We start from the raw sequence: 27,224 nt of genomic DNA, 5'->3' as shown, positions 1-27,224 counted from the left end.
GCAAGTCCCATGAAGAATATCTCACCCTTATTTTTAAACATGCGTCATTGCATGTTTAGAAATAATAAATAAATATAAGGAAATGACTGAATGCAAACAGTCACTTTTAGGGAGAGCAGATGCCTGTCAAACCTGGGACACATGCCAAAAGTAAAGTCATGTTATGCAATATTCTCTAAGCATATTGCATCAAGTACCTTCATTCATTACATAAAAGTGCATATTTAAAAAGACTCTCGGCATACTGCAACATGTGCTTTCATTCGTCACAGAAAAGGTGCATAGATTAATAAGTTTTCCAACTGCCAAAGGACAAATATATCTCGGATTTTAAAAGGAGAAAACTGGCAAATTAAATGCCACGCTTGAAATTTTAATTAATTTCAAATATGAACAATTAGGGTCGTTGCCAAATAAACTAACATCCTTGAGAAACTACAATTCACCAAGCTTTAACACCTTGGGAACTAAAGAGCCTCCTTTAACACGTCAACAATCATATCGAAGGTTAAAGAAGTCAAAAATTGAACGACGTTGATCCAACACTATAGTTATAGGACACAAACAACATAATAGTCGTCTACATATGACCAGAATTGAATTCATGTGGATAGCTCAAGAATATATTAAAAGCTTAAATATAAATGTTGTATGTAATGAACTAAAAGTGACCTAGACAAGTATCTCAGTTTCCTTGCCAAGCACTGGCTTGGCAGCAAATTCCTCCTCTTCTTTAGGAGTATGAATGGTGACCAAGTCGGGCAGTGGTGTTGTAGGACCTTGCTTTCCCTTCGGATCCCAGTCCAACATTATTTTCACTTTAATTCCAAGGACACCCTGTAAGGAAAAACACATGGAATCAGGAGCACATTTATTCCAACAGTTACACCTAGGAGCAAATTTCAATTAGATATTATACCAAGAACAAGTGAACATATTTACAGAGTACCCCCCTAGTTTAAGCCTGTTTCAAACAGACATTCCCTTCTGACTGTTCAGTTCTTCACTATATTCTTGTATCTAAGAGTCTGGCTAAACAATTTTTTTCTACACTAAGCATGCTGCAGCAATTAAAGTCGTGGGTCTGAGAAAAGCAAATGTGGGAGCAGGCATCCATTCGTCTCTTCAAAGAGCATTATTCACAGATTGCTTATCAATTGTGATCTGTAAAACTCTGATAATCTATTATCTAGAACACATTTATCCCACGAGTTAAGCCTTCAAAACAAAAATTCGACACTTACCTGGCGCAAAAGAACATGTCGAACTGCTTTATCAATATATTCATTGACAGGTTGACCAGAAGAAATCATATAGCCATCCTTAAACTTCATTGATTTTGCACGCTGTGCCCTGAGTTTGCCACTCACAATAACCTGTAGAACAATCCCAGCCATCAAAACAAGGTCAACAAAGACAGTCTATTAAATACCATCCAATCTGTGCCTGAGAAAAAAATTTAAACAGAAACACACCTCACAACCCTTTGCACCACTTTCCATAATGAACCTCAATACACCATAGCAAGCCCTGCAGCAAAAGTCAACCATGCAGCTAGTTTAATGCATATTATCATCTTATCAATGAAAAGAATATCAACATCCGAAGTAGCTAATAATGATATTTGCAAAAGAAACATTCATTAAATACTGGGAAAGACCTCCAACAGTCCCTACCTTCTCACAGCAAGGCCTCCAAGCAATTTATAACGCAGAGACTCAGCTTGTGCAATTGCACAGAGACCCCTGTTGTTGACTTTCTCTGCGTAAAGTTCAACAGTACCCTCTGGAAAGTTGAACCGTTTTTGAACAACAGAAGTCAACTCCCTAATCCTTCGCCCCTTTTCACCTGAGGAATTCAAGCTCTTCAAAATCATGATTGGGTATATTTAAATATTAGCATGCCTCACAAAAATAAGGCTCTTACCAAGAACATTCTGTGTACGTGTGGCACGAATGATAATCTCTGTACGCATGGGGGTGACACGAACCTCCACACCAGAATATCCATCCTCTGCAAGCTCCCGTGTAAGAACTTCATTCAGCTCCGCAAAAAACACTCCATCAGCAACAAACTGTTGGTAAAACACAATAAAATAGAATTTAGTGCTATTATCATCACTTGCTAAACAAATTACGCTTGCCAAAATTAACAATGTCTGCTAGCTATGGTATGTTTGCACTTTAAACCCACATATTCAACATTTTCTACATGCAGTACACACAAAAGAGCACCATAGTAAAGCAAAATTAAGAAAAACCAAAAAACATAGACATATTCTTTCTCAAAATAATCAAGAAACTATTTTGTACAGAAATATCAAGATTTTTATAATTTCAAAATACTAGGTCATTTATTACCAAAAGTTCTTAGTTTACCTAGAGTTGTTGCATCTCTCTGATGTCCTTTTTATATTCAGGACTCTTTCAGAACATAATAAAATAGGGAGAAAAAAAAAGCACATCTTTTGTTTAGGAAACTCAAACTTCTTTAAAAGCACACTTCATAACCAAAAGGTGTCCACATTAGTCAACCAGAAGGCCATTGTTGGTTTGAAAAGCCCCCATGTGTCACCCTTCCTAAGGCCCTTGAGTTAAAATTTTAAAAACTATTCCAAGATAAGTTACATGACACTGGGAACATGGATATGGGTCTCACACTGGACACATTGAACCCCAAAACATAACATGGCAGACATTTTTATATATATTTAAAAACATTACACACATAAAGATCCAAATTGTTTAGAACATTTACAAAATATTGATACAACTATTTACTACGTCAAAAACACCAGGAATTAGAATATTCAAGAATTGATACACCTAAAAATATTTTAGAGGTTTAGAAGTTAAAACCATAAACTGCAGTTTTCTCATTGAGTCATTTGATGTCATCAAAATAAAAATGTACTCAATAGAAAGTGATACTGCATGCGGGAATGCCAATGGCAAATAAAAAATAGGGTAGACACACATATTTTCTTTGTTGAGTTTGCTGCCTTGCTACAACAGCCTGCATGGGTTATTTACAGCACTGGCAGCTCTACCTGCAACAGTAGGAGCAGTAACAGCAATGGACTCAGAGAGGGGCACACCCCAGCACTGACATTCTTTAACTTTCCTGTGACCTTTACCAGCAGCCCTTGCTGACTGAGCCATGATTTCTGTGGTAAGAATGAAGGCCACTGCTGTTGGAGAAATGACAAATCTAGGAAAAATGCTTTCAAATCTCTCCAAATCCCTTCGAATCTGGTTTTTCTCCTCCACCTGCACAGTGTTAGAGAGCTTTCCTGTGTCTGAAAGATGGAAATTTTGTTTTTTCTAACTTTGTTTTAAGCCCCCCAGTGTATCATACATCTCACGACGGGGCACACATCAGACACGTTTGTCATGTGTCCTGTTTCAAGATGTGTCAAACTCATGTCTGGCACATGTTCTGCTTACAAGAAATGTCAATCACATGTCAGACAGATGTTCTATCTGTTGAATTTTTGCAGCTATAGTCAGTCTTCATAATTATCATCTTTTATCATTGATGTATTTTGTAAGGCATGTTCTTCATGCTTGGTTTAAAAGAAAATAACGAATCTGTGGAAAGAAGTAAGATCAGATCTGCTGAGGCCAAATTAGTTGTCTTGTATGGAGGGCTGCTGACCAGGTGTGACCTAGCTGATTGATTGGTCTATTAGATGTTGTACTTGACTGCTGTATCTCTGTTGCACTTGAAGCTTTCTCTAAGAAAAGGTTGCTGGGTTTTTAAACATGTGGGTTTTCCCAGGGTATTTTTGGGTCTGGCTGTCTCTTCTTGTTCTTACTGGCATTATTGTTGTACTGTTATTGATTTTCTTGTATAATTGCTTAATGATGAATGAGGTATAAGATAAATTGGACTAAGAATCATTGGAAGTAATTATCAATTAAGAAAATCGCTGAAATATCAACACTATCATGCCAGTGTCAGAGATGTGGGATACAAACATGGGACCTGGTTTCTTGTCCAACAAGTAATCCATTCCACCAAAAAACCATGAATTTAGTAGGCTTGCAGTTTTCAATCAAAATTGCAACTGTGATGGGATGTGTTAACTAAGGCAGTAAATTGATAATGGAAGATAAAATATAGAAATTTGCTCAAAGATCAACACCTATTTTAACAGTCATTTTCTTTAAATTATTAATGTATAAAAAAACAGATATGAATCAGTACAATTTGCATACTTGGGAGAGATGCTTATCAGGATTCTGGACCAATTAGGGTATTCTAAATTTCTTGAAGGGCAAGTTTGGCCTAGTGGAAAAAATACAAGCTACGTACTATGTTACAGACTGTGTCCTTGGGGTTTGGGATACATCCTGTTGTTAATTTCTGAAAAACAGTGACTGGGTAAATGGATCAGATCTAGATTTACACTACAGGAATTCTTTAACCAAGTGAAGCAACAGAAAAACTTAGAAAAGCAAGAAAAAGCAGGTCTCGTGCATGCACAATTTTTATGTTCTCCAACATCAGTTCATCCTTCATTTAACTTCCGAACATACAAGAGCTTCCATACTGGAAAAAGATATACAAACAAAACCCAGAGAAACCTGGGTTTCCAGCTCTTGGAAATCTGCGCCAGATCACCTCTATGCTGGACCATACAGTCTGTACAGCTTGATAATTAATGGCTGCCCTCTCCTTCGCTGCTGCTGCAGTTCTTCTCCTCGCCTGGAAAAACAAAAAGTCCTTTTAATTTTCTCTCTTTCTCAAAATCGTTGAGAAAATAATTGATGTGTCCTCTCTTTCACTTGGCTTCCTAAGTCGAAGAGTCATTTAACAACGAATCCCACAACTTGGACATTTTGCTTTTGCGGAAATAACTGTCTCAGCTACATTCATCAACACTCCCTCTTAGTGAAGAAGGTATTCTCCACCACTCCAACCCTATCTCGAAAGAAGACAAACTTTCCTTTCACCAAAGGTTTAGTAAGTATGTCTGCAACCTGCTCAACTGTCGGAATGTAATGGAGCTTGACAGCTCCCTTCAAGACCCTGTCTTTGATGAAATGGTATCTGATCTCGATGTGCTTCACTGGATTCTCCGAGAGTTTCATGCAACTCTTACTGTCACAATGAATCAACATAGGCTCCAACCACTGATCAAAGAATCCCTTAAGAGTTCACGAAGCCAAACTGTTTCACAACTAGACAAATTTGTTACCATATACTCAGCTTCTGCCAAACTAAGTGCTACTAAAGTCTGCTTCCTGCTGAAAGAAGAAATCATTGTAAACCCCAAACTGAAACAACACCTAGAGGTGCTCTTCCCTGCCCAGTTTGAATCTCAATAGCCCTACAACTTCAACCCAGTTCCACCAAGGTACTTCGATCCATACTCCATTGTGCCCTGCAAGTATCTAAGCACGTGCTTTTGTTGGGAATCACGATTGTGTTAGACTAAAACCTGCAGGTGTTAGTCAACAATCGCATCGCTAGAGATAAGGATCCACAAGAGGCGGTTAGTCCATGTCACGAAACACATGGGGAGCGTTTGTTTATCCAATGTCCAACAATCTCGACCCCAACGCGAGCCGGGTGTGTATCAAACTCGTGTCCTACACTCTGATACCACTTGTTGGGAATCACGATTGTCGTTAGACTAAAACCCACAAGTTTTAGTCAACGATCGCATCACCAGAGATAAGGATCCACAAGAGGCGGTTAGCCCATGTCACGAAACACATGGGGAGCGTTGGTTTATCCAATGTCCAACAACTTTGTTGTGATCCAATGCACCCACCTTGACTCCACCATGTATGGACTCAAGGTGTTCATAGCATTACAAATGCCTAGTTGAGTGTTGACCAGATACATCAATAAGCCAATCAATTACATGTATTGTCTAGAATCTGACAACTCTAACTCTGAAGAATCCACCTTTAGGTTGGTCACCATTTGAGTAGTCGTAGATCTATTGTCCTCCATCCTAATTCTCTTCAAGATCTCCATTGTATACTTCCCCTGTCCAAGGAAGATCTCTCTCGATCTCTACCAAACCTAAAGCCCCAAAAAGTAATGCATCAGCCCAATGTCTTTCATCTCAAATTCTATTGCCAAATCTGACTTGCACTCAGCAATCAACTTCTCTGCCCTAGTAAGAATCAAATCATCCACATAGAGCACCAAGATGAGGGGCTCAAATCCAACCAATATGAAGTATAGGTTGGAATCTGCCTCACTCTTGGTGAAGCCCATGCTCTGCAAATAGTTGTCTATCCTAGAGTACCATGCCCTCAACACTTGTTTTTGTCCATATAAGGCTTTCTTAAGCCTGAATACAAGTGACTCTCTATCATGTACCTCAAACCCCTATGATTGCTCTAAATATACCTATTCCTCAATAACTCTATTGAGAAATGTTGTCTTTGCATTCATCTAGTGAATCTTCCACCCCATATTTGAAGCAATAGATATCACTACTTGGATAGAAGAGTATCTAAGAACAAGAACGAAAGCCTCCTTGTGCGTCTATTCGCCCTTACTAAGAGAAACCTTGGGCCACAAATCTCGCCTTGTACTTCTCCACATTGCCATCTGTTACATGCTTGATTTTGAACAACCATCTAGAAGTCACCACTAACTTCCCTACTAGTCTTGGCACAATCTCCCAAACACCATTCATCATGATGGAGTTGTGCTCTATTATGAATATAATTCATAAGAATTAAATAAATAAAATAAATATAAATATTAAATAATTAAATATTAATTAGGTTAAATAGTCATTAAGTTAGGTGGTTAGACATGCCCATTCACGAGAGGTCACCTGCTGAGGTATAAAAGCAGGGCCTCATTATAACATTCAAATCATCTTATATCATCTTATACAATTTTATATATTAATAGATTATTATTATTAGATACCTGGTGTATTTTAACATATTAAGTCTTCAAGCTATCAGTTTTCTTGCTTCAGCGATAGTTTTTATGCTACAGTGGTATCAGAGCCATGGCACACGATATAATAATCATGCGAGTCTTTGAACGTAGTTCACCACACAATATGCCATCAAATTCACATCTTGAATCCATGGAGAATTTTAAAAAAATTCAAGTATTTCAGCGTTTAGAAATATCATTTGCAATAGTTAAAGCATGTCGAAAGGAAATCGATAATAAGGAAGACAATGAACTAGATAAAGTTGATGTTGAAAGTGAAGAGGAAGGGGAGCATTCTAATTCTAATCAATCTGAAATGACCACATTGCAATCATTTGAAAATTTCAATTTGCCTGCAAGTAGCTGCAACACTCACACTTCCTATGACGGCTGCAACAATCACACTTCCACAGGGAATACAAATGAAAGAGAAAACCCAGTACCTGACTATGACTCTGAGATGGAGGAGGACCCCTCACCAAATGAACAATATCATGACAATGAGGAATATGTTGAAGAAGATATTGATGATAATGAGGAAGATAACCTTGAAACATTTGAAGTTGTTCAGCATGTTCCCTTAAATGAATTTGGTAAACTTGACCCACCAACTAATAAAGAATTATTTACAGAATTTTGCAACAAGAAATTAGACAAGAAATTATTGTTCTACAAGAGAATGGATATTGTTCATGAACAGAACATACTATCCGAGTTGAAGAAGCCATGTGGTAATCGATTGACATTAAAGATGCATGGCATGCTAAATGACTTCGCTGCTTCCAAGGAAATCCAAGCTATTTTTACAGCAAATTCAAATAACAAGCTTAAAATATCTTTGGATGTTAAAGTGTTGAATACCGCAGTCTGGCCAACATACAAGTATTCTAAACTTAATATACCTTCAGAAATGGCCAGATGCGTTGAGGTGTTCAACGAATTTTATGGAATCCATAAGCACCGTCAACTTACATGGATATATTCTTTGGGGACATACGAGATCATTTCCAGATTTGATATTAAGACAATAGAAATAACGGGTTCAACATGTCAGGCAGTTGTGTTATTGTTATTCAATAATGCTCGACGGTTGAGTTATCAAGAAATCCAACCGCTGCACCACACGAAAACATTAACAGGGAAAACAATCCTCCATCAAATGGTTTCAAATCAAGATTCAATGGAAATTGAAATGAACAGCCAAGATACCAACATCATATAGATGATTATAACAGCGAGCAGCAACCTGAAGATTTCAAAATAATATTCGACTATGAAACGGCCAACGCCCCCGTTGTCAGGAGTCTAGAAAATTACGGAAAATATGCCCAATATACCCCCAGATTTCCTGCACCCTTTAATGCTGCACCTCAAACCGATAGCGTTCCACCACATATTGATGTTATTCCCCATAGCTCTGTCTTCGATTTTAATATTATTTCGTGCATAAACCAGCCATGGAGGAATTTCCAAGCAAATCTATCAGATTATTCCAATTATGGATTTGACGAATATAACTCGTGGAAATTTTCAAAATATATAGTAGAGCACAACAATGGATCTGGCGCGGTCGTCAGGAATGTTGAGGGTCGGCAGTGTGGAATCCCTGCAAACTTGTTAACCCTGAAACGTCGATACGGTATTTTTGGCACAAGTATCAATGTTATAAATCCGAAGTCATGGCTGCTTCCTGGAGCGGATTCTTCACACTTTTTCAACTATGACCACGCTCATACACTAGAAATGTTGCATATTCCACCATGTTGTGTCTGCCCTCCCCGCTACATGCTCGCCGTTTTGACTAGTCGAAGTCGTTGTTGGATTGTTGACCAAATGTTCGGGCAGTTAAATGCTGCCACACAACACACCGTTTACACAAGGCGACGAAATTCCAGTGGTCATGACCGTGTTTGTGTCGTCGCAGGTTTTGAGTTGCCATCGATTGCTCCCTTTGTGGTGCTATCATGGTCTGTTAATGAATGGTCAACAATGGCACCCAAAACTGATTCAATCAAACAACGTTTGGGATAGTCATAACATATAATATATATATAATATAATTTGTAATTAAAATAATAATAATAATAATAATTAGACTTATTAAAAAAAAAGACTTATTAAAAGAATTATTATTTAAACAAAACAAAAAAACCAAGGAAATATTACTAACGACCTATAAGACGAGAGGATGGTCACGTTATATACATCGAGATGACATATACTAAGAAAACCCCCAACGTTAAAGCTTTGAGGACAAAGCTTCCAAAGGAAGAGGCTATGTTATGAATATAATTCATAACAATTAAATAAATAAAATAAATATAAATATTAAATAATTAAATATTAATTAGGTTAAATAGTCATTAAGTTAAGTGAAAAGGCATGTCTAAAGGACATGCCCATTCACGAAAGGTCACCTACCGAGGTATAAAAGCAGGGCCTCATTGTAACATTCAAATCATATTATATCATCTTATACAATTTTATATATTAATAAATTATTATTATTAAATACCTGGTGTATTTTAACATATTAAGTCTTCAAGTTATCAGTTTTCTTGCTTCAGCCTGAGTTTATATGCTACATGCTCCTCCACCATGGCACCTCTCCCTACCTGCTTGCAGGCTGCTTCCTCAAAGTCAAAAGGCTTTGAGTCTATGATGCTAGTCATTAAAGCCGTATATGTTGAAACTTCCATGGAGCCTACACATGATCATCTCTCAAGGTCTACTCAAACCATCTAGGCCTCCTAAATAATTTGGAAGGGGCCAACTACCCCTCCTCCCTTAAAGACTACCCCTTTGCACTAGATGTTTGTGAACTTACTCGCCCTTTCAATCCACCTATTGGAAATCCTTTATAGTTGTAAGTAGATCATGAGATTTATTGGAGCCCATGTTCTCATTGAACTTGGCATCCCTACTCACAACTGTCTTCCACTATGCTTGTATAAAGATCTTGTATGCCTTCAACTCCTCACTGTATCCAACCAGAATGCCCTTCTCACCTAAGGGCTCCAACTTGGTCATCTTCTCCACAAGCATGTCGATATAGACTGGACAACCGAAAATCCTAAGATGGCATATCTCTTGTCCTCCAAAAGCTTGTAAGAACTCCTATTGTGCAAGGCACATCGATATAGACTAAACAACTGAAAATCCTAAGATATCATATATCAAGTCTCACCCCTTTGAATGCTTCCTCCAAGGTCTTGTCCTCCAAATCTTGTGAGGAGTCCTATTTTGCAAGTACAAAGTTGTGTTGCATGTTTCTACCCATAGAAAACATCGACAAACTTTAGTAATGGATCATGGCCTTCATAGAAATGAATATGGATCAATTCTTCCTCTCTACAACTCCATTTTGTTGTGGCTTGTAGGAAATCATCTTCTCCTTCTTGATTTATGCATCCTTGCAAAATTCTCTGAATTCATTAAAGGTATACTCACCCCCATTGTCATACCTTAGCACTTTAATCTTCTTCCCTATCAAGTTCTCCACTTGAGCTTTAAACTCCTTGAACTGACTGAAGACCCTTCACTAATGACACTAACATAGGCCCACAAACATTGGAATGTATCTGATCCAAAATCCCTTTGGATTAAATCTCACTGCTAGGAATCACAAACCCTTAACAAACTTGCCAAGCACAAAACCTCTACACACCCCTTGATGATCCAGACTGATTTCTGGAAGTCTAATGACCATCTCTCTCAATCTAGGTAGTGCCTTGTGATATAGACGCTCGATCCTCTTGTGCCAAAGCTTGTACATACTACAGGCTCTCACTGTCATGCACCAATGCCTAAATAGGCTTGCCTTGTAGCCGATATAAGTTGCCTTCCCTAACTTTAATCCTCAAAGTTGAGTTCGGACTAGCACCCTCTAAGCATATAAGCATCTACCCTTTTCTAGAAGGTAATTGCATAGCCTTTGTCCTCCGTGACTAAGTTGGAAAACAAGTTCTTCGAACCAAGCACATACAACACCTCTTGAGCATCAAACAATCCTATTGACTCAAGTTGGAAGTGCACTACCCCCTGTCCCCTTATTGCATACTTGGCATCATCACCAAGCTCCACATTGATCCCTAATACTTCCTATAAAAGTTGATTGAACCGCACATGTACTTCAGTCATGTGGCAAGAGGCATCATTGTCCAAGTACCAAACACTCCTGACAATAGTGTTGGTAGAAAGGCAAGAAACATGGGAAAAATCATTCTCAAACATCGTTGCAAATTCATTCAACTAGGTTTGCTCATGTATTTCTTCTTTCCAAGTTGATGTCCTCCATTATTGTTACCTTTCTTGGTGAAAACTTTCCCTTTGTCCTTCTTCGTCTTGTTGATGAGGGCCAAGTTTTCATCACCACCTCCCTACTTATTAGCTCTAGACTCCTCTCGAGTCTCCTTCTGAGCACAGTCATCCCATAGTCCTTGCCCATTTGGAATGTTCTCCATAGCACAAATCCACTTCACAAACGATTTTCGAGGCTTAGTGAACCCATCTAGAGCTAGATTCACTAACTCTACATCAACGAGCTTTTCTCCAATCGTTGCAAGTTGATCACAGACCTGTGTAATCCTCATAAGTAACTAGTAACATTGTCAAATCTAGTCATCCGGCAATCTCGAAGCTTGTTCTTCAAAACCATCTTCTGGTTCAAATTGTCACTCTAGAAGAGATCAACAAGGGCATCAAACATGTTCTTGGTTGTGGCCTTCCCTACAACATGCGAGATCAAGTGATCTTTCGAAGCATCCAATATCACCCTCTACAGTTTGATATCCTTATTGTCCTGTGCAACCTGACCTACAGGATCTGCTTGCACTAGGAGGACCGTCTCCACATTTGCCCACAAGTCTTGCTCTTTCAAGAGCAGTGTGACTCTTGCCTTCCAAGACAAGAAATTTGAAACCCCATCTAGTTTGTCCTCAAACCTGAGACTGCTTCCTACCATGGTTGTCTTGTGCTTAATCCTTCAAGCACTCTATAGATCTAATGTTGATACCTTTAGATCTGATAGATCTGCACACAACAATTTTGGATCTAATTTTATCTTCAAAGACTCTACTTTGATACCATGTTAATTTAGGTAAACAAATCTGCTCTAGATTTACACTACTGGAATTATTTAACCAAATAAAGCAGAGGAAAAACTTAGAAAAGTGTGAAAAAGCAAATCTTGCGCATGCACAATTTTTCTACTCTTTAACATGGGTTCATCATTCAAATAATTTTTGAACTTACAAAAGCTCCCATACTAACAAAATGGCTCCAAGGAAAAAAAATACAAACAAAGTCCAGCGAACCTAAATTTCCAACTCTCAACAATTTTCCCTAGATCACCTCTATGCTAGCAAATTAATGGTTGTCCTTTGCTTCATTGTTGTAGCAATTCTTCTCCTTACCCAAAAAAATCAAATAGCCCTTTTGATTTTCTCTCTCTTTCTCAAAATCCTTCTTGAGAAAATAATTGATGTGTCCTCTCTTTAAAATGGCTTCCTTTTATAATTTTGCATTGGGTCAAATCCCTAATATCAACAATCAATATTAAATCTAATCTTGAGTTGAGATTAATGGTCCAAAATTCAACTTACAACACAAATTTGCCCTAGATCACCTCTGTGCTAGCAAATTAATCGTTGTCCTCTGCTTCATTGTTGTTGCAATTCTTCTCCTTGCCCAAAAAATTAAATAACCCTTTTGATTTTCTCTCTCTTTCTCAAAATCCTTCTTGAGAAAATAATTGATGTGTCCTCTCTTTCACTTAGCTTCCTTTTATAATTTTGCATTGGATCAAATCCCTAATATCAACGATCAATATTAAATCTATTCTTGAGTTGAGATCAACGATCCAAAATTCAACTTACAACACTAGCGTCCAAACTTAGGCACTTTATTAAATTAAAATCACTTTATAAAAAGGCATTCACTTTATTAATTGATTAATTAAGTGAACTCCGACGTCTACAAGTCATTTAACAATGATTCCCGCAACTTGGACACTTTGCTTTTGTGAAAATACCTATCAAAGCTACAATCATTAACACCTACATCATTCCCAACTGTAATGGGGACTCTAGGACATGAGGAAATGTGCTTGAATGGCATTTACAATATCCCTCAACACCCTGTATATTTGTTGACATACCTAGCATAGATAAAGTGCATCCCAAAGATCCCAAGACCATCTAGGTGTCATGTTACCATTTTAAGCCACTCTTGCATCAAAAGATGATTCTACAACTCAGTATGGGGGAGAAGTCTAACAACAAGTATATGTAATGCTAATGTGGCACAAATCAACTAATTAAAAAGGTAATAAATAAAAATGATAAAGACAAAAGTCAACTTCTGTATACTATTCACTTCATTTATATCAGCTTAGATCCATCTTAACATTGGATCTATCAAGTGCCAAGAGAGATCAAATCTCCCAAAAGTTTAAGCTCTTTGTCACATTTTACTCTTAAAAAGGTTTACAACCTTATTCACTTCATTTATACTAGCCTAGATCCATCTTAACCCTGCATCTATCAAGTGTCAACAGGGATCTAATCTCTTAGAGTGCCAGTGTTGCAAGAGATTTGATATCTCTTGTTGCTTGGTAGATTCTGGGTTAATATGGATTTAGATTGGCTTAATTTTGAAATTGAACTTTAAAAAAATGATAATAACTATAAATCAATGTTCAACCCCAAACTAACCAACAAATTACAAGTACAAAAGTTACATGACTCCCATATACAAATCAGTTTCTTTGTGAACTCCATATAAATAACTTGCTCTCACGAGCAAGCCGACAACCTTGAATGCCAAATAACTGTTGAATAAAAGGGTAACTAGGTTCGGTATTTGTCAATGTAATTTTGATCTTTGTACTTGTCAAGAAAAAGAATTATTATTTTTATAAATTATATGAATGAGTTTCTTGCTCATTCTATAGGTCTAGGAAAGTCAAAGAGTCAAAATTATATTGAAGAGCTCTTCTTGAGCATTTATGTAATGAACATGAGTCAACCTAGTGTCAAGTAACCCTCCAAGACAAGCATCATCCTTCAAAGAAGAAGCCTGCAAGCAAAACAATGAAGAGAACGTCATGTCGGCCTCAAAAATATATATATAACTATCATGTCGACTCAATAAACAGACACAACGTTTCACACTGTATGTCAGCTCATTTATGGAGACATGACCACTATAAATACCCAGCTGGGGTATCTGCAAAACACAGAAGAAAATTCGTACACCTCTGAAATTTCGTATGGTGCAAGAAGCTCTGAAATTTCAGATTTCGGATAAGTGCAGGAAGTACAGAAGGTACAGGATCTGGGATGTCTCAAGGATGATTGCAGTAAGGAATCTCAGATACCTGCAATGATTTGAAGGACTATTACAGTATGTATTTCGGAAGTCATTCCACAATATTCTCGACCCCCTTCAGTCTCACAGTCATCACCATAACAACATATCAGTCTCAGCATACTTGTGAAAGGAAGGGTCCTAAAGTAACGCTCTTTGTCTCAACCTACTCTCTAAGTGTCACTACAGACTCAACATACTTACCAGTGATCTCATTCCAACAATCAAGATCAAGGTGAAGTAGCAATGATGGTCTCGGTCATGATCACTATCTCAGAGCAGCTTACATGCAAGTATAAAAGACCTCGTTAATATGGTGATCAACAATGATCTAGGTGGAAGTATAAGCAATGGTACAACTACATGAACCTCTGTGGTACTATGATGATGATCTTAGTGAAGCAACAATAATGATAATGATGATCTCAATGACGCAGCAATAATGATGATGATGATCTCTATAGTAAGAAGAGGATTGATGTCTTGGTCTTGGAGTGGCCTAAGAGGTCAAGGGTCAAGGTCTTGGTATTCGTCAATTGAAATCTCTATTAGAAGAATTGTGTTCTGGTTTTCCTCTCCAAGCGAGAGAGGTTTTGGCCCTGGCAGAAAGCCAGCATCTTGTGTTCTTGTCTCTTTGTTTTGGTAGCAGTTTGATGAAGCAAACACACACACTAATAAGAAGAAGAAGATCAAGCTAAGATAAATTGTAAAAGCACTTCACAAATTGTTATCATGCTAGGAAGAATCACTCTAACTCTAACTGCCCTAGATTCTTCAACAATCACAACATTGAACGTAGCTAGTATACAAAATACAAATCTCACATTATTATACAATAAAAAGCTCACTTTTGCCTAAACAGTCATGACAGGGAATAGTGTGCCATTAAAGCCAACCTGGATTACACATGTCCCTAACCAATGAAAAGATGCATTAATAGAATCAATGTGTAACATTAAGATGCATCTCGATGATACTAAGAAAATCTAGGTGCCCCTATTGCCATTTTAAGCCATTTTTGCATCAAGAGAAGCATTCTACAGCAAGTATGGGTGAGAAGTGTAACAACAAATGTATGTAATGCTAATGTGACACAAATCAGCCATTTTAATATATATATATAAACAGAAGCCAAACTCTTTATATTATTCACTTCATTTATACTAGCCTAGATCCATCTTAACCCTAGGTCTGTCAAGCATCAAGAAGGATTAAATTTCTCAGAGTGTAAACTATGTCAAACTTTTGCCCTAAAAAAGGTTTGCAACTCAAGAACTTTGACACCTCTTGGTGCTTGAAAGATCCATGGTTAGGATGGATATAGTTTGGATTGATTTTGAGCTTATGTCAAATCCTAAACTAACATGCCATAGTACAAAAGTTCCCTGACTTCCATATACAAAAAGTTTTCCTTCGTGAATTTTCAAATTAGCTAGCTTCGCCCAGTACCTTGAATGTTGAATCACAACATTCCACATAGGTAGTCTACAAAAGACAAATCTTACATTATTGTACAACAAAAAACTCAAATTTGACTAAATAGTCATGACAGGGGATAGTGTTCCATCAAAGCCAACAAGGGTTACCCATGTCCCCATTCAATGAAAAGATGCCTTCAAACAATCAATGTGCAACATGCCATGGGCAATTAGAATCATTTAACTTCTCCTTTCTTTGTTCTATTGAAGTATTGTATTATTTTAAAATAATTAATGGATTTATAAATCATTTCACTCTCGAATGTATTTTAGGCATTTACCTTATCTGCCACCAAAATAAGTTGAACACTCAAAATAGAAAAGGGCTAAAAAGTATTTTGGGGACCAAGTTGTGACAGCATTGATTATTATTCATATTTTTATTAAAATACGAACTTTTGTTAAGTTTTTACCCTAAAAAAAGTTTGCAACTTGAGAATTTTGACACCTCTTGGTGCTTAATAGATTCATGGTTAAGATGGATCTAGTCTGGTTCGAATTTGAGCTTATGTCTAAGCCTAAACTACCCAATAGACCGCAGTACAAAAGTTTCCTGACACCCATATACAAATCAGTTTTCCTTTGTAAAGTTTCACATGATTAGGTTGCTCTACCCAGCACCTTCAATGTTGAATCGCAACATCCCACATAGGTAGTCTACCAAAGACAGATCTTACATTATTATACAACAAAAACTAACATTTGACTAAAGAGTGAAGATAGGAGATAATGTTCCATCAAAGCCAACCAAGGATACACCTATCCCCAACCAATGAAAAGATGCCTTCAAAGAATCAATGTAAAACATGCCATGGGAAATTAGGATCATTAAATTTCTCCTTTCTTTGTTCTATTAAAGTACTATATTATTTTAATATAGGTAATAAATTTAGAAAGCATTTCTCTCTGGACTATATTTTGAATATTTAGTTTATCTGCAACCAAAATGAGTTGGGCACTAAAAACAAAAAACGGATGCAAATTTATTTAGGGAACCAAGTTGTGTTGTCATTGGTTACAGGCCAAATTTTTATTTCACCCCTCATTTTTTTCATTTTTTGAAACAGAACTCTCACCTAAAAAAGTATAAAATAAGACAATATTAATAGAGCGCACAAACCCCTCGATGGGGGTGGAAAAACGTGGGCATATGGAGGATGCAGAAGGGGAATTATTCCCTCCCACAAATTGATCAAGTTACATGTGGTGAGTTGGCAACATGCACTACATAATGCATTGAACCTTCGAGATTTTGGACGAAAGGTTGATTAGTGGGTTGGTGAGTTTAGTCTAGACGAGTGCAAGCTTGGTTTTGGGCGGTTGGGAAGGTGGAGTTGAATGTGAAGAGTATGTGCAAGCCACTAACATGTGCATGCTCCTTTTTCTTTGATTCTCTGCATTTTCTATTCCAATGGGCAAGTGGTGAATTATAGGTGGTGTTGATGGGGGCAAGTTGCATTGGGTTTTGGATCCTGATGAGGCGAAGAGTCGGGGTTTGTTGTGTTGTGGGAAGAAATCAGCAAAGGAAAGACGCACACAATATTTGGCAGCCAAATGAGCGTTTTAGTATTGGATTTTTCCGTCTGGCAATTTGGTAAGCATCCTTGACCGTCCTTGTGACCTTCATAGGGCAATTTGCTTACTTGGTTTGGGGTGGAATTATCTAGTAAAGTCTATTTCTTGGGTTTATGGAAGTTTGGTCTAGAATTCACAAGCCCTCAACCAGAAGTTGCAATTAGTGGTCAGCGGGGTTGCAGGTGCAGTGTGCTCTGTGTTCTACTTCAGGGGTTTTTATGTTTGTGTGTTTCAGCCAAGGGTGGGAATGCCCAACCAATTGTTGACGGTTGCAGTCTTTCCTTATGGCTTAGGCGAAATGGGTCTTCTAGTCTGCTCATAGAGCTTTGTGAGCTCCCCTTCTACCTTGACGGGTGCGATGTTAACCTGGTTGGTATTGAAACTGTTGAGAACAGGAGTTTGGTGTCAACATGTAATGACATTTTGGTAGAGCGAAGGGGAAGCCTTGGTTGGGTATCGCCTCTCTCAAGAGAGGCATGGTCTTGGTACCGAGGGAACTTCACGACTGTATATAAGACTCTTGAGGAGCTTAACTTTTGTGTGGTGTCGAAAGCAAGGTGTGGTTTTCAGTGTGCTAGAGGTGAATTGACAATGTATAGACAACGCGGTAGAGCGCAAAGAGAGTTAGGACCAAAAGGGCAATGCACTGAGCACAAAGGACTAGTTGTGGAGGGAGGGGGAGAAGGTGGAATGGAAGCAGAACTAGAGGAGGAGGTGACCTTTAATTATGCCCCTTCTCCTAGTAATGTTGTTCTTCAATCCCCTTTCGACACATTAAACTCCAAGTTGCGTCGCGTCATCCTTCTTCTGGAATAGTTGGAGAAGTATCGCCACGATGACCAAAACAAAGCCATCGACTTCATGAATGATCTACAACCAAACCAATGGAATATATTAGATTGCTTGGCTTCACTTCGACGAGGTGAACGGAGATTCACGGAGCGCATGGAGGGAATATTGGCACACTTAAGAGTTTCATGTCCATGTTGACCACAGGTTTTTAGATCCTCTAGGGCAAGAACCAAATATTCCAGCACTAGTAAACCCTCTCGTTCCCTGATGTTGGTGGGTTGGCTCTTTATCTTAGAGGTATTTTGGGCATTTTGGTCAGTCATTTTGTTTTTGGATTCTCAGCAAATTTTGGCACTTTGTAATTAGTTTTTGTGTTTCCCTCTTGGCCAACAAATCTGGTAGGAGTGAGGCTAGAAGATTAGTATATGTTGGGCCAACATGTTGTAACCTTTGGATGAATTAATAATACTGTCTTGACCAACGAAAAAAATAACGCTGACAAACCACCAAAAAGTACATCACTGTAACTCAAAAATAAAAATCAATAGAAACATACAAAGGGGCGCTAAGGCCTACAACATCTCCTATAAGAGAGTACAATAGTACTTTAGCATACACGTAAAATTTCAAACATCATATTTCCTTCTTAAAGTATTGACAAGTGACCTATAAAATCAAATATCTAGAAAACTATTGAGTTGGCGGCAATTTGTAACATTACATTTTCATAATGGTCTTTGGCAAAGGTTGCCTTCAAAACCATTGCCCAAGGACAACTTTCTACTCTCCAACAACTTTAAGGACGAGTTCAAAAAAAATTAAAACCGGATTGCAACTTTCCTTTGTCACAATTTCTAGTAAAGCACAAATTACACTACTTACAACTAGATCTTTGCATTTTACTGTAGATAAGTAAAAAATAGCGCTGGCAAGAAACTAGAGATTTCAAAGCAACCACCAGTACAATACAAAACCCTTTCACAACTTTCTTGAAACCTCTTCTACAAAGATGTGTATCCTTGACCAAAAACCAAACTAGGATCCTCAAGAGTCAAAAGTACCCATTATCATTAGTATTTCACTCAAAAATGTTGCTAACATACTTTGTATGGCATGGGAACATCAAGGTGGGGACAAAATGTGAACCTCTTACACATGGATATAGATCCTTAACTAAAATACCAAGTTGGAATCTTCTATTAAAGACAACATCACAAAGGCAGATAAATTAAGAATTTAAATATCAATCTCTCCTTTTACTAGGCACAACAGGCAGTGGATCTAATTGGTTCCCTTTCGATTTGTATTTACTTTGGTTGTACGCTATTTATTCAAGATTTCAATCCTTACCTTGAATGTTCCCTTGAAAATATTTAATATTATGCTTTGCCATACCATTAAAAATGGTTATCTATATTACTGTGTAAGTTTATATTTACTCTTAACATTCTTTGAGGCCCACCTAGTCCATACGGCCTCCTTTCTTAGTATCAAAAATTAAAAACAAATAAACCATAGTTTAATCAAAGATTTAAACAAAAAGGTTAGCTCTTCAATATCTCAATTCTTTTGTTGAAGAGCTCGGTTATCAAATCTTCTATACTACACGATTCCGGGATCCATTATTGACTAGTGTACAAGGCCAATATATGAACCGTAGCCAACAAAACTGACTTCAGATTCCTGCGGATCCTATGCAACAAATGAGCCTACAGCCAATGGCCCTTAAAACCCAATCCATACAAAATACAAATAACATGAATTAAAATGCATAAAAACACAACGAGCCAAATCAGAATGGAGGACATTGTTGCTTATGGAACCTCGAAGATACATAAAAACACCGTGGCCCAAATCAGTTTGGAAGACAATGCTGCTTGACGGGCCTAAAAAAAAGTGAAAACTCCATGGTCCAAGTCAGGTAGGAGAACATTGGTACTCGAGGGGCCTCAAATGACCTTGTTTAATGCTAACCTACTTCACCATCTGACTTCTCCGCACAGAAGGCTAACAGAAAACAGGTACACAAACAGAGGCAGCTAAAGATATTACTTGAATACCTGTAAAATGCCGGAAAGAGAAGGAATAAAAATCATAAGTTCGCAACAATACCTTCTTCTTTTTGCTCATCTGGGTCGCCATGATTGATCACGAGATTGATAGGCAAAGAGTACCCAAATACAATGACAACCCCGCTGCTTGTCAACCCAAATCTTCCGCATCAACGGTTTGTGAAAAAGGACTGGACACCGACACACACACATAAAAATACCATGTCACAATACTGGCAATATGGTTTAGGGTTTTAGTGTATATCAAATATACCTTGCTAGGGTTTTCAAGTCCATTTGTGTTAGGTCACATGAATCTTTTTTAAACAGTCTACTTGAGAGTTGCGAAGATTTCTGGATATAAATGGATTTAGGTTTACGATGTTTTAAGTCCATCTTTTTTGCTTTTATTTTTTCTCCACAAAATATATATATATTTTACTATAATATATGAATTTTTTTATATAATAAAATATTTTATCTTTAATTACATTATAAATATAAAATTTAAATTAATATATAGTATAATTTAAAATTTCAAAGATATTTGCCCCGCACATTATAAATGATGTTAAAAAGGGGAAGGGACATTTCATTTGGTGCTCTAAAGATGAAGGTTTTGGAGTAGGTATTGCATTTAATTGTTCTTTGGAATGGTGTTGGATCTTATTTTTATATTGTGGGTAATGAGTGGTAGAATTGTGGGGTGAAAATTATTCACATGTGAAGGGTGGCTTTGTTGTTAAGTTATATTTTGCTCCTGGATTGAGGGTGGTATTTGCTTGTTTTATGGGATGGCGATATGGAACAATGTTAGCTTAAGTGGTGACTCGGAGTGCCATTTGGACCTAGGTTCGTGTAGTGTTGTTGTGATCAAGAGGAATTTCACACAATTTTGGTGCGCAGAGGTTTGGATAGTTGGGTCAGTCTTTCGTTTGAGTCTCGACGTTGTGTCCACTAAGTTCGAACAGGTAATTTTCTCTGGTCAATTCTTTGTTGATTTCAATATTTGGTATGCCTTATTTGGTTTCAGCTATGGTGGAAGTTGGGTGTTCTTCGGGGTGCATTCAACACTTTGTAGCAATTGGTTAGTTGATTAAGGGGTGTTTGTTTGGAAAATCTTTGTCTTGGGGCCGAGAGTTTCCCCGGTTACAGTTAGCCTATGTTTTCTGTCTCTATTTTTGTGTTTGGGAGGGTGAGTTTTAGTATTCCTATAAGAGTGAGAGGAGGGTCACCGAGTCAAGTCGAGGGCACCATTTCGCATGCTAATTGCTCTCAGGTGGTGTGTGACTGGTCTTGTGTTGGCCCCTGGCCTCAGTCATTTCATAGTGTTTAAGGGTTGGAAGATGATCCAGGTGGCTCCAGAGACACACACAAGACAAAGAGGACTCAGGGAAGCTCAAAAATCAAAGTGTTCAGAATGATGTCGACCCAAGACCATAGCATATATCTCGTCGTCCTGATCGCGGAGGTGCGAACAGTTCGTTAATCCGAGTCCGGATGAGAAAGTTAGAAGCAGTCAAAGTTGGGTTGACTTTTTTATGACTGCGCAGACTTAAGGAGGCCACAAATTGGACTTTTTCCGGCCACCGGATTCCAGCCAACCTGGGCCGAATTCTGGGTGAAATTGTGGGGTCGTTAAATTGTCTCTTATGGCTAAAAATTCGAATTTAAAAAAATGTGCATTTGTTATTAAAAACATATATATATATATATATATATATATATATATATATATATATAAGGGGAGGTGGTGATCCACCACCCCCACCACTCCACGCCTCCCTCAACCATCGTAACTAATCATGTATATATGGTGGGGTGGGTGGCCATGACCCCGCCACCCCAAAACCCTCATAACGGAACACTCCACGGGACCATTGAATAACATAACCGCAACGGAGTTGGGTAGGGCCGACCCTTGGGGCATGGACCCGATCCCGAAACATGCGCCAACCACTGCCTAAAGGAAAGTGACGGAGCCGGCGAAGGTGGGGTGGGCGTGCCGCACAAGGTGGGCCAGCACGACCCTTGTTCAAAATTAAAATGATGAGGTATAAAAAAAGGAAGAGACGGGTTTGACCGCCCAACCTCCTTCATATTTATCGCATCTTCCACCAACGCGCCACAACTAACTTATTGAGAAATCCGCCTGGATTTAATATAAACACTCATTTGCATAGTGCGTGGAGACAGATGGAGGAACCAGGAGCAAGCATGAATTTCGAGACAATGGAGGCAGAGTTTTGGCACGCAGTTCGAGACAGTTTTTTGCAAGAGGGGTGAAATTTCACTTTGTCAGAATTTGACAAATTTTATATGGTTTCAACACTTCTTGATGCCACGAACGCAACAGTGATGTCCATATCTCCATCATAGTTCTACATTTTTTGGCCATTTTCAGTGTGAGGGTGGAACTATGATTGCTGCAAAACAAGGAGCGGAACCATGATCCTTGCAATTTTCCTAAGGAGGTAATTTTTCTCCATGTCAAAATATAGTCAAGTTTATAGTCGTTTTTCATGGTTTTCCACAGGGATCACAATGGCGAAGTCAAATTCGCCTTTGGAGTTACAGATTTCCGGTCCACCCATGGAGCAGAATCTTTGAGGAATCTAGGGGGAATCTAAAAGATTCATTAAGCCCCAGATTCTCAACTTCTCAGAATTCATATTTTAGACAGTCGATTTTGCACTATTCGACGTCATAAATCTGATGGTGCATTCAAATTTCTCATTCTCTCATTGTATTCTTCAGCCACTTTTCTAAGTGGGATGTAGGTGTCAGAATTCATGTGCGAGCAGCCATTTCCATGAGATTCGATGTCGTGAGATCGATGGCACGAACAACTTCAGCAGTTTGACATCTGCTTCTTTAGATGGCCTTGGTTGTGAGGTATATGCAGTGTTCATGTACTTCTTTTGCTATGAATTGTGCTGCACAGGTCCTTGCTTGATGTTTGATGTGGGATCTTGTTTCTTACTCATTTTCATGATTCCTGCTTGATGTGACGCGGAATCGTCTATGTGATGTACTTGTTGTTGTGATTCATCATGTTGTGTTTTGAGATCCCTTTGTTGTATGTTGATGGGATACTCATGTTGTCGTCATGCATGTTTGCTTTGAGATCCCTTTGATGCCATGTTGGTGGGATGCTCATTGTGCATGAGTTTTGTGTCATGTTGATAGGAGTCTTTTGGCTGAGAGTTCCTGTAGTGGAACATCTTTTGGAGCCACTCTTGCGTGAGGGCATTTTTCCTTGTATGATAGCGACATCACCTCTTATGTACATCATCACTATTGACAGCACTTAATGCAACGACCTACACCGTCTTGACACCAGGGCCCGGAGACGTAGTCCTTCCTGGATGAACTCCATTATCAACACTTATGTTTTTATGTTGCTGATGATTGACATGTTCCTCTTCTTTACAGTATGCACATGTATTCATTTATGTTCTTTTAAAAATGCAATTTAACACATCACGAATGTAAAAGGTCTTGGAAGGGTCCTTTGTCACACCTGAACTTGGATCAAGTGGTTTCAGAGCGGTCTTTGCGTTGATGTGAATTGCAGCGTGAACAATGGAACGTGCAACAACAGAGGATGAAAAAGCGATGTACGAGACCATGCTTAACATTTCCAAGAGAGTGGAAATAATGTATGAAACTCTACAGAAAGAGACAGAGGAAAAGGAGCGATTGCAGCTTCAGTTGCAAGCCATGGAAGAGGCCCTAGAAGAACTGAAGCACAACAACCAAAATATTCAAACAGAGAACGCGGAATTAAAGGTGTGTCTACGTGAAGAGAAAGAGGAAAAACAAAGTTTGCTACGACAACTGCAAGCAAAGGGCGAGGCCTTGGAAAAGCTGCAGCGTGACCCATGCGAGGTACAAAGTAGTTCTCCATCTTCATGTATGTGTCCTGATGATGATTTCGTTGTTTTTGAAAATCATACCACAGGAATTGGCTCCAAACTATTAAAGAAAATGGGGTATGAAGGAAAGGGCTTGGGCGTTAATGGCCAAGGCATTGTCAACCCCATTAAAGTGGAGGAATTATTGCGTCGAACAAGACTTGGGTATGTCAGAAAAGAAGTTGGGGAATGCGCCGCGACAGCTAGTGAACCACCAACAACAGAGGATGAGAAGCCATCAACAGTTCTTTCCAAATTGACAGAGGAGGTAAAAGATGTTGATTTCCTTTCGATTTCATCTTCACATAGTATGAGTTCTGTTGGAGATTTGGAGATCCCAATTACAGGGACAAACATGAGACTCCTTACAAGGATGAGGCACGAGGAGGAAGAAGTTGGTGTTCATAACCAAGGCATAACTCAACCTTTGGAGGTTGTGCACGAACATCGATTTGCAAGCTCGAGATACACTAAAGGAGAGTGCTCGAAGGTGTCACAGTCGTCTGAGACATCGATGAAATCGTCAAGGAAAGAGAATGATGGGAACACATTCCCATCATCCCACGGCAGTGTCCATTACAGGGAGGGAGCTGAGGCAAGCTCTCATCGCCATACTAACATCAGAGACAACAAGGGAAGGTATAACCACTCCCAACATTCGAATGATCATTTCGATTGTAATCATGTTGTTAATGATGAACGTAAATCATGGAATCAAAGAACATGTACCTTTTGTGGATTACATAACCATACATTTTCTAAGTGTTGGAAAAGAATGGCAGCACACAAAAGGATGAGGCATGAAAGACCCTCTCAACAGCAGGTAAAGAAACAGGTTAAGAAAATCTGGAGGAAGAAGATGTATTGCAGTCATGTTGACAAAAATGGTCATCAAAGAGCCACTTGTTGGAGGCTCCATCCAGAGCAACTCCTTAAAGAAAAAGCGTCGGTGCATGAACCAGGTGAAACAATTGTTCGACAAGCAAAATCGCCACAAGAAGGCGACCCATTCACATTGTTAAGTGAAAAATGGTTTCTAGCAGGGAAAATTTTAAGAACCACCCTAAATTTATATGTATAATAAATGGGTGAATCCCCATGATACATAGGAAAAATGGGAGGCGATTTTATCACTAATATAATATGTATATATATATATATATATATATATTTGGCAAATCTCTCACCAGATTATATTATCTTGTAAAGTCATGGCGAATCTTTCATTGAATTATAAAATCTTGTAAGATCTTGGAAAATCTTTCACTGAATAATAAAACATTGTGAAGTCTTGGCGAATGTTTTGTTAAAGTATGAAACCATATATGATAATAATAAAACATATTCATTAAACTGTAATATACTAACATACATGTTTGGAAAAAAGAAACATAATTTTCACTTCCTACAAACAATGTTGCAAGTTTTAGTGGCCATGTTTGTCATGGTAGGAGAGATTAATGTTTTCTCTACCACTTTTGTCAAGCTACCACTTTTTCCAAGCTATCAAATTTCTTTCTTATTCTATAGACTCCAACTGCGAGATTAAAAAAAAAAAAAAAAAAACAACAACAACAACAACAACCTCATCAAGTTTGTTTACCCCAACACGCCAACAAGTAGCAAGCCCCAACTATATAATATAATGAAGTAGTAGGTATCCCAAAGGCCTGAAGGGGATCTAATGGAAATAAGTGACCGTTGTCATAAACCTTCCAATCAATATATAAATATATAAATGTAGATTTATTATTATTTTAATTGGAAATCTTCAATTAAATAATAAAATTTAATTACTTCTCTTCCAATCTAAATTTCTTATTAGCATAATTCACTAGCTTCATACCATTTTTAACAGCGTTGTAACATGTTGATTAATTTCCTTTTTGGTGCACAATCTCCGCCTTTTAGGACAATATGGTGCAGTGACCTAACCCCTATAGATCATTACGACAAACTAAGAATGGCAGAGAAGATGAAAGGTTGTACAAACCAGCATATTTTTCAAACAGCTAATCCAAGATCAGTACCTTAACTTTTTTCATGAAGATATCATATTGAGAATGTTTGAAAAATGGTGGGAAATCTGGGCAGCGACTATCTTTATTCTGCGAGGGTGATGCGGAAAGAGTTAAGATTTCATTGTTTTAATTTTATTTTTTTGTTAAATCAGAAAAACCAATTTTAATGGAGATATCAGTATTTTTTACTAAATTTTGTAAAGTGACTAAATGTAACTTTAACCATTCACCTTAAGATTTTTTTTACAATATAATTTCCTAAGTCCATTTAATATCTTCATTATCAATAAAACCAACCTATATCCATCTTAACTCCACATCTACCACTCTTAGAGGGATGAAATCTATTTATCCCTCCCAGCACTTGGTAGACCCGGAATTAAGATGGATCTAAGCTAATAGAATTTCCCCTTTAAATAGTCTATGCTCACATGAATACCATGGTATTACCATGGGTTATCATAAACCTGGAGCTTAAAAACTACTATTAGTAATTTATAAAAATTAATAAAATTAATAATTGATTTTTATTTTAACCAAGTTAAAATGTTTAAGTGACATTAAATTACAAGATCCATTTTTACTCTTGATCTACCAAGCCTCGAGAGGGATCAAATATTTTTTCACTCTATGTTAGTTTGCATATCACGATATTTGATCGAGAGTAAAGATGAATGTATGCTAGTTTAATTCCCCCCTTTAAATAGGTTGCATTCCATGTGAATGACATGGGTCAATACCATGTGCCATCTTTATTTTTATTAATATTAATATTATGGTTAATAATGTTTTTTTGCATGGTATTAATAATAATTTGGCCCATAGGCTTCACCTAAATATAACACATTTTTTTAGTGTTTGTAAATATAAGGTGGCTTATGGAGTAAATATAAAATATTTTTATTTATTTACCATGCCTCTCATTTATTTATATTTTTATTAATTTACCATACATTTTTTATAGATATGGTATTTGGCCCATAGGATTCAATGAAATAAAACCTCTCTTTTGAGCCTTTTTAAATAGAAAGAGAGTTATGGACTAAATATAGAAAGAGGTTTTATTTATTTACCATACTTATAGTTTATTTATATTTTTAT

The 27,224-nt window shown here is 37.8% G+C and overlaps 1 protein-coding gene across 1 annotated transcript; it reads right to left on the bottom strand.

The window, feature by feature from the left end:
• Positions 1-328: 328 nt before the first annotated feature.
• Positions 329-20,556, bottom strand: LOC149199525 (small ribosomal subunit protein uS3x). Its single transcript, XM_089402476.1, has 6 exons — positions 20,247-20,556; positions 1,927-2,074; positions 1,677-1,848; positions 1,476-1,530; positions 1,245-1,376; positions 329-837 (listed from the first exon to the last, which is right to left on the bottom strand). The coding sequence occupies exons 1-6, from the start codon at positions 20,274-20,276 to the stop codon at positions 673-675; spliced, it is 702 nt and encodes a 233-aa protein (XP_089258602.1). The 5' UTR covers positions 20,277-20,556; the 3' UTR covers positions 329-672.
• Between the last annotated feature and the right edge of the window lie 6,668 nt (positions 20,557-27,224).

Source organism: Pinus tabuliformis, chromosome 2_1 (genome assembly GCF_031772625.1).
Source record: "Pinus tabuliformis cultivar Carrire ecotype Pingquan chromosome 2_1, CPIR1, whole genome shotgun sequence".
Taxonomy (NCBI): Eukaryota; Viridiplantae; Streptophyta; class Pinopsida; order Pinales; family Pinaceae; genus Pinus; species Pinus tabuliformis.
The sequence above is the reverse complement of the archived record's forward strand: the minus strand, read 5'-3'. Positions and strand labels throughout refer to the sequence as shown.